Source organism: Tachysurus fulvidraco, chromosome 3, assembly GCF_022655615.1.
Source record: "Tachysurus fulvidraco isolate hzauxx_2018 chromosome 3, HZAU_PFXX_2.0, whole genome shotgun sequence".
Classification (NCBI taxonomy): Eukaryota; Metazoa; Chordata; class Actinopteri; order Siluriformes; family Bagridae; genus Tachysurus; species Tachysurus fulvidraco.
In genome coordinates this window covers 13,232,846-13,245,834 of record NC_062520.1, presented here as the reverse complement: position 1 = coordinate 13,245,834, position 12,989 = coordinate 13,232,846, and the positions used below count along the sequence as shown (strand labels likewise).

General features: G+C 37.6%; 1 protein-coding gene across 1 annotated transcript; it reads left to right on the top strand.

The window, feature by feature from the left end:
* The first annotated feature begins 798 nt into the window (after positions 1 to 798).
* On the top strand, positions 799 to 5,997 carry tent5aa (terminal nucleotidyltransferase 5Aa). The gene is made up of 2 exons (XM_027150045.2): positions 799 to 2,072; positions 2,643 to 5,997. The coding sequence occupies exons 1-2, from the start codon at positions 1,641 to 1,643 to the stop codon at positions 3,420 to 3,422; spliced, it is 1,212 nt and encodes a 403-aa protein (XP_027005846.1). The 5' UTR covers positions 799 to 1,640; the 3' UTR covers positions 3,423 to 5,997.
* The last annotated feature ends 6,992 nt before the right edge of the window (positions 5,998 to 12,989 follow it).

The window sequence follows — 12,989 nt, the reverse complement described above, 5'->3', positions numbered from 1 at the left end:
TTGACTAATATGGGTTTGCTAGGACACTGGTAAAATAAATATTTTCTCCTTTTTTATGCGATGCAGGTTTAATAAAACTTTATACTGGGTTAAGACCTGTAAGCATCCTTGATTTTTTACCCAAGCCTACTCCTTAAGACATGATTTCAAGGGCTCAAGTTTAGCTCAGGGTTTCAATCCTATGCTACACTCCTGCTATTCCAATACTAAGATTTGGACACATCTGGTCATACTGTCTTAGAATAATAATAAAGGCATGAACAATTTAATAATAGTTCATTTTGCATTGACCTATATGTGTTACTATTTTACCTTTTAATAGTATTATTGGAGAAGCTTTGCGTGCTATTGTCATCTTCTCAACTAAGTGAGATGAGCATTTTTTTAAACCAAATGGTCAAAAAAGGTTAAAAGTAATTTGAAAAAGGATATTTAAATGGGCATCAATTCAAAATCCAATCTAACCAAAGTGTCCAAAGTTTAAACCTAATTATATTTTGTATTATACTTTGTTGAGCTTAGCTGAGTGCACACTTTCCAGTCCTCCTTTAGAGGGCAGTATACAAACACCAAAATAAGGGAACTAGCAAACTAGAATTATTTAGAGAAATATAATTTTATATATACTAAGTGTGTTCACACTGCTCTAATCTGTAAATGTTATATGCTTAGGTACCTATGAATGCTTTCGAAATGCAGACTAAATTTCTTGCAAGACTGCAAAACATCTGGCTATTTTTCTGAAGCTTTTCAGGACGTAGGTCTGTATTATATTGATGTGTCTCTTCCCAGCTGACTATTAACCATGATGCACTGGTGTGATTGACAGTGCTCATTAGCAGCAGGACGCAGGTGGTGAATAGAGCTGTCACTCAGAATGCCCAGCACTGGTGTGAGTAAGGAGATTGTAGAGCTCATTTGGCACTAGAGATGCTGAACCTTAAGGACACACTGGGACAGCAGAGAAGCCTATTAGATGTATGTAGCACTTTATAATAGTAATAATGATGAGGATGGATATTATGAGGAAGGGGTCGGGAATGCAAAGTACAGATGAGGTATTGTAAAGTTTGTTTGAATCTTGATTTCTCAAACGGAAAAAAAAGGAAGAAAACGCGTGCATCTACTCGCCTGATGAGCTGCTGGGCCTGAAGCTTGTGCCAATAGAATGTTGATGTAAAGTGATAGGCGTGACCTGCAGCCATGGCGCAACTGTACAGCGCGTCCTTCTGTACAAACACTCAGCCGACTGCCAGCAGCGCCACTCAACTCACGCTCTAGAAAGCACCAGATTACAAACCGTTAAAGCAACGGATACAGAACACAAGAGGACTGAAAATAACAGGAAATTGCCTGAAGAGACTGAGTCGATTCTTTATTTTTGGAGAGCTAAAAGATACGGGAAATTAGGGATGCAAATATATCAGGGTAGATCCGTGTAAAGAATCAGGGGATAATCAGGGTTGTGATTTTTCCGATGACGGCAGGTTCTCTTTTCCACTGAAACACTATTAAAACAAGCTCTAGAGTTAGAGTTGCTGAGCACTGTTGCCTCTCTCTCTCTCTCTCTCTCTCTCTCTCTCTCTCTCTCTCTCTCTCTCTCTCTCTCTCTCTGTCGCGCGCGCTCTTGCTTTGCCGTGATGGCTGAGGAGGACGGTGCCATGGCGAGTCCGGCGAAGTGCAGCTCTCCAAACAGCAGCAGCAGCTTCAGCGTGCTCTGCTGGGAGCAGGTGCAACGGCTGGACAACATACTGACCGAGACTATCCCGATCCACGGCAGGGGAAACTTCCCCACGCTGGAGATGCAGCCGAGGCAGATTGTGAAGGCGGTGCGGAGTCGACTGGAGCAAAGCGAGATAAGAGTGCGCGACGTGCGCCTTAACGGCTCAGCGGCCAGCCACGTGCTGCACGAGGACAGCGGGCTCGGGTACAAGGACCTGGACCTGATCTTCTGCGCCGAGCTTAAGGGCGAGAGCGAGTTCCAGACTGTCAAGGACATAGTGCTAGACTGTCTATTGGACTTCCTTCCCGAAGGAGTCAACAAAGAGAAAATTACACCCTTGACCTTAAAGGTAAGTATCCGTACAAATACTAAACTTAATAATAATAATGATAATAATAATGATAATTATTATTATCATTATTATTATTATTATTATTATTTTATTATTATAAGGAGGAGAAATATAAGATAATTGAGATTTGCCACTATTTGGATATTATTAACCATCAATTATAATAAATCAATATTATTTACTGAAACAAATTATTTACAGCAAGTGTGTGTGCGGTGTTAACTTTAGGTGAGCAACCACATTTTTTTTAAGAAGACAACTTTACTAATAGGTAAACCTCTGGTTTGGGATTGCTAAGAGGATTGTACTAAATCAGTGTAAAGCTGATCCTGCATTCTCAGCTCCTTTGGTCTTCCACACAGAGAGCTGAGCTGTGTTCTTCCTTAAAATGTAGTACAAAATGCATCCAGGTGTGATATTTGTCTATAAGTTCAAAGCTTCAACAGTTGATATATAAAGAAAATACTTTATGAAGCAAAAAATATTTTAAAAACATCAAAGATTAGACCTTTTAATTAATTTAAAATACATATCTATCATTCAATATCTTTTTTTTTTATCTCACAGGAAGCTTATGTTCAGAAGATGGTGAAAGTATGCAATGACTCAGATCGCTGGAGCCTCATCTCACTCTCTAACAACAGAGGAAAGAACGTGGAGCTCAAGTTTGTCGACTCATTGCGAAGGCAGTTTGAGTTCAGTGTGGACTCATTTCAGATCAAGCTAGACTCCCTGCTTCTGTTTTATGAATGCTCTGAGAACCCAATGGCCAAAACATTTCACCCAAGCATCATTGGTGAGAGTGTGTATGGAGATTTCAGTATGGCTCTGGAACACCTGCGCAACAAGCTGATCTGCACAAGGAACCCAGAAGAGATCCGTGGTGGTGGTCTTCTAAAGTACTGCCATCTACTGGTGAGGGGCTTCCGAGCGGACTCTGAGAGTGAGATGAAGTCTCTGCAACGTTACATGTGCTCACGCTTCTTCATTGACTTCCCTGACATCAACGAGCAACAGCGCAAACTGGAATCCTACCTCCAGAACCATTTCGTGGGCTTGGAGGATCGCAAATACGACTATCTGATGACGCTGCACGGGGTGGTAAATGAAAGCACTGTGTGCCTGATGGGACATGAGAGGCGGCAGACATTAGGGCTTATTGCCATGCTGGCTGTTCGTGTGTTGGCTGAGCAGAATGTTATACCCAATGTGGCAAACGTCACCTGCTACTACCAACCTGCCCCATATGTAGCCGATGCCAACTTCAGCAATTACTATATTGCACAGGTGCAGCCAGTGTTTGCATGCCAGCAGCACACATACTCAACCTGGTTACCCTGCAACTGATTGCATGGTGCATTGTAGAATAAGAGGGGAAAAAAGGTTGTATTTTTGTAATTTGTCCAGAGCATTTCAGAGAAGCCAGAGCAAAATGATTGCGCTTTTCTGCTCTGAATTAAAAGCCCCATGATTTCCAGAGTGAATATTAAAGGAAAATTTGCATTACAAGAGGAAATGTGTCAGCTGACAGTATTCTTGTTCTGATTGTTATTTTGACCAGCTTTGCTAACAGATGTCAGGGGCATTCTGCGTGGCCCTACCATGCCCAATTCCGGAAGGATCTTTTAGATTGCTTCAGAAGAAGCTCTAAAGTCATAGAGAATGCAACCAATGGACAGTTGTTAAACACCTGGAATCAGTCTGGCTGACGTGCATCAAAGACTGGCTTCATTAGTGCTGATTTATGGAAAGCTTCCTTGCTGACCATGCAGCATCCAGCAGCCTTTCTTCATGTGGTCTGCAGAGGTAGAGAGGACCAAAAATAGAGCTGGAGTCTTCTATAAGCTCTTACTTTTGATCTGACACAAAAAGGTGAGGGCACAACTTATTTAAAATGACAAAAATAAGTTAGAAATAGAAATAGGTCATATTCTTGATAAATGTTTACAAAACCAAAGATTTTATGATTGTCTCTTTTTATTGCCCAAATTTGAAGGTAGTTCTGTCTATATTTGTATATGTGAAATAAGCATTCTAAGTGCCTAATGCAGAATGTTAAGGGAATTATGCTGAACATTCTGTTCTTGTGAATTAACTAACCATGTCCATGATCATCGTAAACAACAAAAGGACTCAAAGATTGTGAATGTATGGCCAATTAGCGTGTAATTTCTGGAAGTTGATATAGGTTCAGCATGATGAACCTATATTGAAAAATGATATTTTTTTCTTCAGTTCATAGATGTGAGAATAAGACCGAACATATCAATATTTGTGGTGCTCTATTTTTGAAACACTGCGTCAAAACTTAAGAAAATTAGGTAGCCAAATCATCTATCTCTTAATTTATTGTTACTTGTAATATGAACAGGAGTCAAACTGAAATGACCTCCTTAATACATTTGTTACTGTATGTATCATAATTAACAAGGATAGATTTTTCATTGCTTAAGCTTTGTACATTTGGCGAAATTCAGTCTTGCAGCATGACCTGTACATCTGTCGCTCTTGGCTCAGAAAAGACTTTTTGGGCAAAATCCCTGTGTAAGGTGAGAAAAGAAAGTCAAAGGCATGGTGCACTAGAAAACAAAGAGCCATGTTATTTAAGTGAGGGGAGTGCGCTTTCCCACTGCCATGAGGGAACATATTTGTTGAGGCACTTCTGAAGGTGGGACACTATTTGATGTAACACCCTAGCAGGGAATTCCTCAGTCGCCGCTGAAGCGCTGAGACTAAAACCGACTGTGTTCATGCTTCCTCACTCGGGTTCATTCTGTGTGTTTCCTAGCCCAGCATTCAGCTTCTGCGAGCAGAGCATAACCTGTTCTTGATTAATAGTGACAAGAGGAAGCATGTCTGGGTGGCTGAGACATGTAAATTCGAGATGGAGAAGGCAGGGAATGAGAGAATGTTTGAAAGCGCACATAGGAGAGCTGAGGAGGCGCAGGAGAGGGAGTGAGAGCTGGGGAGATGGGTGCAGCTGGTGAAGGGGTTCATCTTCTTTTCCATATAACTTTTAATCAGAAGCGCCTGTTATGGCTCTAAATGATGTCGCTTTGAGACACAGAGACTTAAAGAGACTTAACAAGAAAAATGTTGACCCAATATACTCAAATATAGTTTATTTAAGTGTAACACAAACATACTTTCTTTATCATGAGCATTTAAAAAAGAGTGATAACCAATAATGTGTATCCATTAAATACTGGTTTAAAAACAAGGACCAGGAAACATTTGATGGTATTTAGGTAGGGTGATATAAACAGATTCAGCAACTGATTTAAGATTTGTCCCTGTCTTCTCCATTCTACCAGGTTTGGATTGATTGAGGTTGGTTGTGTATGGTAGCACAGTGCAGTGATGCTGAGAGGAACTTGGGCAGACTATGGTGTGTGTCTACTGCTATATCAAGCAGAATCGTAAATGTTCTTTTGTTTTTTTTCTATCCTGCTATTTTAGATGCTCATTTGTCATTTTGTGATTCACATGCAACCTTGTTTTTAGGGAATATTTTAATCATATTTGTCTTTGGAGTCCTGTGGATGACACAGGAGAATTTTACATATGCCCCATGAATACACTGAATACATTGAGTTTAGTTTTGCTTAGCTGACAACCAAAAAAGTTCATAAAAATACAAAATAAGTAGCAGACAATCCCTTGTTGCACAGTGATCGAAACTGCTTTAACAATTTTAAAAATGAGATTCATTGAAAATGAGATTTTCAGTCTTTGTATCATTCTTGTTTTGAATAAATGCATTATATGCCATAATTGTCAATCTGCTTTGAAATGTGTGATCAAGCTGCTAAATGTTTTTTTTTAATCGCTCTTTTGAACATATTATTGTTGTGTCCAATGGGTCGAACATTTAAATGTTTCTTTTTTCCTCAATAAAAAGTGAAAAACACAAGTAATCTTATTCTTGCCTTTTCATTGCTTGAACTACACTGTCCTTGCACGGTCACAAAGAAAAATGCTTTTAGCCAAGAAAGATTTATTTGCCTTATACTGAAAAATCTTAAATTTAATATGCTCTTCCTATTACTGGAACTGAGACAGTCTAAACCATCTGCACATAAGGAATCTAATTAGCATAGCTTTTCATATAGCTTAATTAAGAGAAATGAGAAAATTGGGGGGGGGGGGGGTTCACACAAACACACACACTTTACAGGCTATAATTGTACATTTAGTACTACCCTTTTTTTTACTGTAGGAAGTCTGTGAAAAGAATATTATGACTGCTCTAAAATGTAATTATTGTCTGTTTGTTTTGGGCATAATTCTTACCAGACAAAGGAAAAAAATGGTCTGGGATTGAGGGAGAGAGAGAGAGAGAGAGAGAGAGAGAGAGAGAGAGAGAGAGAGAGAGAGAGAGAGAGAGAGAGAGAGAGAGAGTTTACATGCATAATAGGTCATTGGGAGGGTTTTTGCAGCTTTTGGGCTGTGAATATCTTTTTATATTTTTTCATCAAATTCTACCAGAAATGACTCAAACGTAATCCTAAGAGCTGCAGTCAGTGGGCTAACAGGACCAGTCTGACATTGCAGTCACGTGGAAAATAAAAAAATTGTTACAAACAACATGAACAAATGATTTAAACCTCTATGGAACACATGACTTTTGACCTAGGAAAATTACATTTGGACATGAACGTGGACATTAGTGACATCTTTGGGACATATAATGGGACACTGTTAAAGGCCCATTTCATACATTAAAAATTTCAGATATGTTCACATTTTATATCACATTCGATATTTCAGTATGGATTCAATGTTTTTTTACCTCTTAAACGAATAAAATATACTATTAACACTCAATTGTTTAATAGTTTAATAAAACATAAATTCAAATTCTAAATTCTGAAAGAACAGTGGTCATTTAATTCATTGCAAGATTTATGCCACTCTATACTTAAACTCTAAAACCACAAACATTGAGTTTTTAAGTCTAAAATCCGACTAAAAAACATTAACTGTAAAACTTGACAAAAATGGCAAAAAAAACAACCAGAAACTAAACCATACTGTTCAACCACCTTTTGATTTTATTACAAATTATTAAGAGTCTGGCATCATCAGCATGGCCCACTTAAGGTCACCCCAGATTCTGATCTTGGCTTTGGGTAAGTCATTCAGAAAACCTTATCTTTTTTTCTTTAAACAATTCTTTTGTTGATTTGAATTTACAGTATGCTGTGGGTCATCAATGAAAGATGAAATTCCTTTTTACTGTGGGATTACATCAGCCACCTCAAGATTTTGCACTAAAATCGCCCAGCCATATGAAGACTATGAGAGATTGTTGTCACATGCAGAGAGTAAACAATACTTTTCACATATTTTTTCATCTCCCATTCAGTGCTGCCATAAGTCTCCTGGCAGCCACTCTGGTAAGATTCTGTCTTGTCCCTTTACACATTTTGGAGGTTGTCCTGTTCTTGTTGATGTCACTATGTTGCTCTATTTTCTCTGTTTGTTGATGTTGGCCTTTACGGTGTTCCATGATACATTTAATATATTGGAAATTCTTTTATACCCCTCTACTAATCACGATCTTTCAACATGTGATATACCATGCATGCTTTATAAGCTCTCTGCAGACCATTGATTCAGCAGCTGAATGAAACCAATAAGATATGAAGAAACTCAAATCCAACCAGTTTATTGTAATTAGTTTATCCCCCTAAAATGTTTGATTGTTTTGACAACTTGTAATTTCACATTGAGGATAGAGAAAGTTCTGCCATGTTTTTTAACAGGAGCATGTAGTTTATACATGTTAAATTAATTTTTCATGTTCATCATTTTTGCCTGCAAAGATTTATTCATCATATAAGTCATTTTATTTATCTTAACCTTCTTAAAGATGCAGAATTTTTTTTCCATGACTTTCCATGTTACGTTGCAAAAACTATCTGTTATTTTACATGGTAATAAATAATATTTGTACTTGGGGTAAAAAAAAGTTTGAAACGTATAAAAAAAGAGTTCACGTAACTACAAAATCAAAAGCAAATGGTACTATGAAAAAGAATGCCTGCTTTTTTTAGAGCAGCAGTGCCAGCATTTTATGAGAACAGCAAGTTCAAATAGAGTCATTAACGAAATATAATTGCTGGAAAGTGTTAGCTAAGGTATAATATACACTATTATACAGGTCATTATACCGTTTGCAAACAAAATTATATAGCATAATATTCAGTAAACAGCAGATAAAATTTGATTCTAAGGCTCTGGTGAACAAATGAAACATTTATGAGATTGTACTTGGAGCATAGCCAACAAATGGTATGCTTAGTCAAGGGCTATAAAACAACATCCTCAAAATAGTATGCTCGTTTATAGATTGTGGCTTTAGACTGTTTAACTGAAAGTGAGATTCATGTACAGTTTAAAATCCTGCGCAGTGAGCATGACAGGCCTTAGAATTCTCTAGTTTTCAGTGTATACACAAAAGCACACTTACAAGAGACAGTCTAAACTGGGTAGGGCCACTGATCATGGACTTTGTTTGAATTTTACAGTGGTGACATGAGAAGGAAGCATAAAGAATAGGGTATCTGTGCAGCAGTGACCCTGAGGCATCTCTTTGACATGCCTTGAATAAGTATTCACCCCCTGCCTTACTTATGTTAGCTGCATCATGAAGATCAAAAGAGCTAACAAAACAAGTCCAGTACAACGTCCTGGAAGAGTATCAATCGCTATTTGGTTGCATCTCAGATGACTATGACCAGCATGACACAATGAGCAGGTAAGGAAGGCATTAGTTAGAAAAAAAAGAAGATGTTGAGCATAACAATGCTACCACACCATGCTTCACTGTAGGGTAGTTGATGTGCAGTGTTGGGATTCTCCCAAACTTTATGGCAATGCCAAAAGCTTCCATTTTGGTCTCATCAGACCAGAGAGGGTGTTCACAGCTACAGTAGTGAATAAAAATGTAACCACAACGTTTACACTTTTGTTCATTAAAATATTTGCAAACTATATTGATTTTCTGCCACTACAAAATTCAGTGGGAGTATTGTAATTTACACGTAAAAACCCACATCAGCAGGGACTGAGCATAAGAGCACACGGCTGGTGAAACATGCAGTCATCTGTGGCAAGACTAATAATCAGTAGTGCAATGTCAGGAATTAGAGTTACTATCTGATAGTTGTTAGTCTGTAGGCCTTAATTTAAAGATATTGTTGCATGTGCTAGGAAAAACTCCTTTAGTGATACAAAAAACATGTTCAGCCCTGTTATTACCTGGGTTAATAATCAGTATAGGACATAATGCCCCTGCACATGTTTAACCTCAAGTCAAGTCTTTTGTCCTTTCTACCCGAGTGTAATATGTGAGCAATGCCCTGTGAAAACCAAAAACATACACATTCTGAACAGAATTTTTTTAAGAAAGCATTAGGAAAACTGATAACAAGCTGGAACAAGAACCTTTGTAAAGTGAGGGCAGCCTGCAACAAAAATTATGATCTACTGACAGTGCTCACGGCACCTAAACTATCAAATGATTCAAGGTTATTTTTGCTCAAGATATATTCCACTAACGATATGTACTATATACTTTGATCATGGCAAATCACCGTCCTGCAGAGATACACTGCATCCACATGACATTTTGCAGTTAACTACTTTTATCGAGCAAGCTTTGCTCTATTTGAATGTTGTAGACAAATAGGAGATGCATATGACTATAACATAAGTGTATCCTCTCACTCCGGTTAAGAAAAGTGTGGGAAAATGGATAGAGTGTGGTTAGAGAGCAAAGAAATGATAGTTAGCCAGTGTGTTAATAACAAAAATGAACAAACAACAACAACAACAAAAAACATCATGTCTAAAAAGGATACACAAAAAGTAACTTGAAATGTTACAAAAAAATTGATTTGACAGAATATGGGAAAGCTTTAAAGAACAGAAACTGACAAAAGACAGCATTTAGTTATTGTTTCTAATTTTCATGCCTCAAATACTGGTAAAAACATACTTCAACCGGACAGAAGCTATTGAAGAAAAATTATTTGACCTAGCTACCACTTGTTCTTCCACTTGTTCTTAAGATATCATTAACATATAATCCAATAAAAACCTCCAACCATTCACTTTACCCATTAATATACACAATCAGAACAAAGACACTTAAATGGGAAATTTATGGAATGATTTAGGGGCAGAAATAGGGGCAGTGGTGGCTCAAGCTGTTACAGCTCTGCATTGTTGATTGGAGCATCGTAGTTCAAGCCTCATCACCGTTGCATTTGCAACTAGCTAAAGTTGTCAAATTGTTGGTAGCTAGCTGCATTCGAAGTGTTTGGGTGTAGGATTGTATATTACTATAAGAGATGTATACAGTCATAGAATATTACCTATTTTTACTCATATTTTTACTAATAGCCTGTAAAGAAAAATTGCAAAGGTCATGTGCTGTTAAAGATTTGTCTGAATGAACACAGGTACTCGACAGCATCAGCAAAACAGAGATGTTTTACACTTGTTAAAAGTGGGAAGTGCTAACATTATAACAATACAATATAATATGACAAACTTACACAAAGCAGCTTTAAGCAACTTGATCATTCATAGACAATAATCAGAAAACGATACACTTAATCTTTAAGGGTCTTCTGGATTTTTTTTATCTCTATATAAGTATTCTACTTGGATTAAAAGATAAACACTTTTGAAAGTTTGTATGCTTTGAAAAAACTTTGATTGTGTTTTTGGATCTGATCTTCATAGAGAGTAGCTATCAAAATCTGCTGATACACTTGATGTTACATTAGACTATACCCCACTTGTCTTACACAGACAGAAGGGCCGGCTTACTAATAGAATACAATTAAAAGGACCCAGATGAGTAAAATTCATAGACATCTATGACAACAAAATTGCTTTACATATGTAAAAACAAAACAGCAGGGTAAGTGTTGCAAAAGCCGGGCTGCATCTGCCTCATAAACAGCCTATCACCTTATTTTATTTTTCACTTTGAAATTTACTGAGGACCACTGCTGTTTTAAACAATATAAACAGTTTTCCTTTCTCATAACAAGCAGTGTAATAGAGTGCCATGTGCTGCTCTAAGAAGCCATCTGTCAGCAGACACACTCAATAAGCAATAAATGTCCTCTTTAGTGATGTGACATTTCTATAAAGCCTAGCTGTATTGTGTCTCTGACATCAACAGTTGTCCCAGGCAACTAGTCATTTAACCTAGCCTAAATTCAATACATTTTAATCCACATTTGACTGACTTGTTTTAGGTGATACATGGAATAAATAAATTACTTGCTATTGCTTGAGTCCTGTGTGTGAAGCTGTAAATACTTCATCACCCACAAAACTATGCCTCATTATATTCATCAACAGCTGATATTTGAGCTTTTAAAAAATAAAAAGATTCAGAAGACTTCAGCCAGCTGCTCAGCTTATTTATGTAGTCCGCCACAGAGACAATGTTGGAAGGCTCTTTCTGGAGAATACCATTTTCTCTTTAATTGCTTAAGAGGTAATGATATTGGCTGAGAAGTATTCTGTATGTACCCACAAAACCAGCATGTGCCTTTTCTGCTATGCTTAATGTGTTTTCCAACCATGGACCACATTGAAAACAGCTAATTCAAGAGAGCACTAGTCTACTTTTAATCTATGTGAAGCATTTTTCCAGATTAAACTGAAAAAAGCAAGAGACTGGAGAGGGTGTGACATGGCCATATAGACTCCTGTCACAGCTGTAAAATTTGAGGAGCCACCTCTGTAAATTACAGTATGACTCACAGTATTTGAACACAAACTAGTAGCTTAAAAAGACAGAAGCAATGACCAGGACCCACATATTGTATATAACTACAAACCACAATAACAAATTCAGAAAAGCATCAAAGTCCAAATGTTTCTTTTTCTTTCTAAAAAAAAATAGGTATATGCTAATTATGGTAAAAATTAGACTTGTTATTCTTATATTTGTATATCTTAATCATGGGGAAAATGTGTTCTCATTCATACAATTGCCGTATGTGTCATACTACATAACATAATACTGCACAAAAGACAACTATTGTCTTAAAACGGAATGTCTGTCTGTGTGTGGACACACATATTGGGAATAGTTGCAGGTGGTGACCTGTCACCTACAGACAATTGCTCTCTCTCCTTATCCTTTTTGACTGACTTGTCTTAGGTTTTGTGTTTTGTTAGGGTTCTAGTCACTACTTTACATGAGGCAGTTCCTGCAACATAATCAGGTTGCACAGGTAGTCCAGCTCCTGCTGGACGGCACATCTATACGTGCTGTTGCAAGGCGGTTTGGTGTGTCCTTCCAATACAGTTCAACAGCACAGAATATATACTGGTAGATTGGTTGTTGCATGAGGAGAGATGGATTGAGCTGACTGACGCTATGAGTTGCTGTGATGAAATTCATGCAAATTGGATTAGGCTGTAATTTCAACTTTTACTTCATTTTCTTTTTAATGATTTTTAATCCATCTCTCAGTCAGTTGAATATTTTGGTTTCCACTGCCCATCAATTTGTTCTCAGTAAATAACAGTGTACATAAGTGAAGATTTTCCACTTGAACATTTTGTTTATCAAGATATTAAGTGTGCTTTACTTTTTTAGCAGTGTGTGTGTGTGTGTGTGTGTGTGTGTGTGTGTGTGTGTGTGTGTGTGTGTGTGTGTGTGTGTGTGTGTGTGTGCGCACGTGTGTGTGTTTATTACGGGTTGTGAGGGCAGGAAGGTGAAGATAATCTCCTTGTCTGAAGGATTAGGCTCATTGGAGTTAGCAGGTCTAGGTTAGCCTATATAATATCTACAAGACACCAGAAAAAAGAGAAGAATGATATTGAGGCAGAGAGAAAACAAGGGAGATTGGAAAGAAAGCACATAATGGTGAC

Excerpts from the sequence above, each read along its gene's own strand:
- tent5aa (XM_027150045.2), top strand. The coding sequence starts at position 1,641 with ATGGCTGAGGAGGACGGTGCCATGGCGAGTCCGGCGAAGTGCAGCTCT. Across the intron at positions 2,073-2,642 it reads TTACACCCTTGACCTTAAAG|GAAGCTTATGTTCAGAAGAT; the intron begins GTAAGTATCCGT and ends TTTATCTCACAG.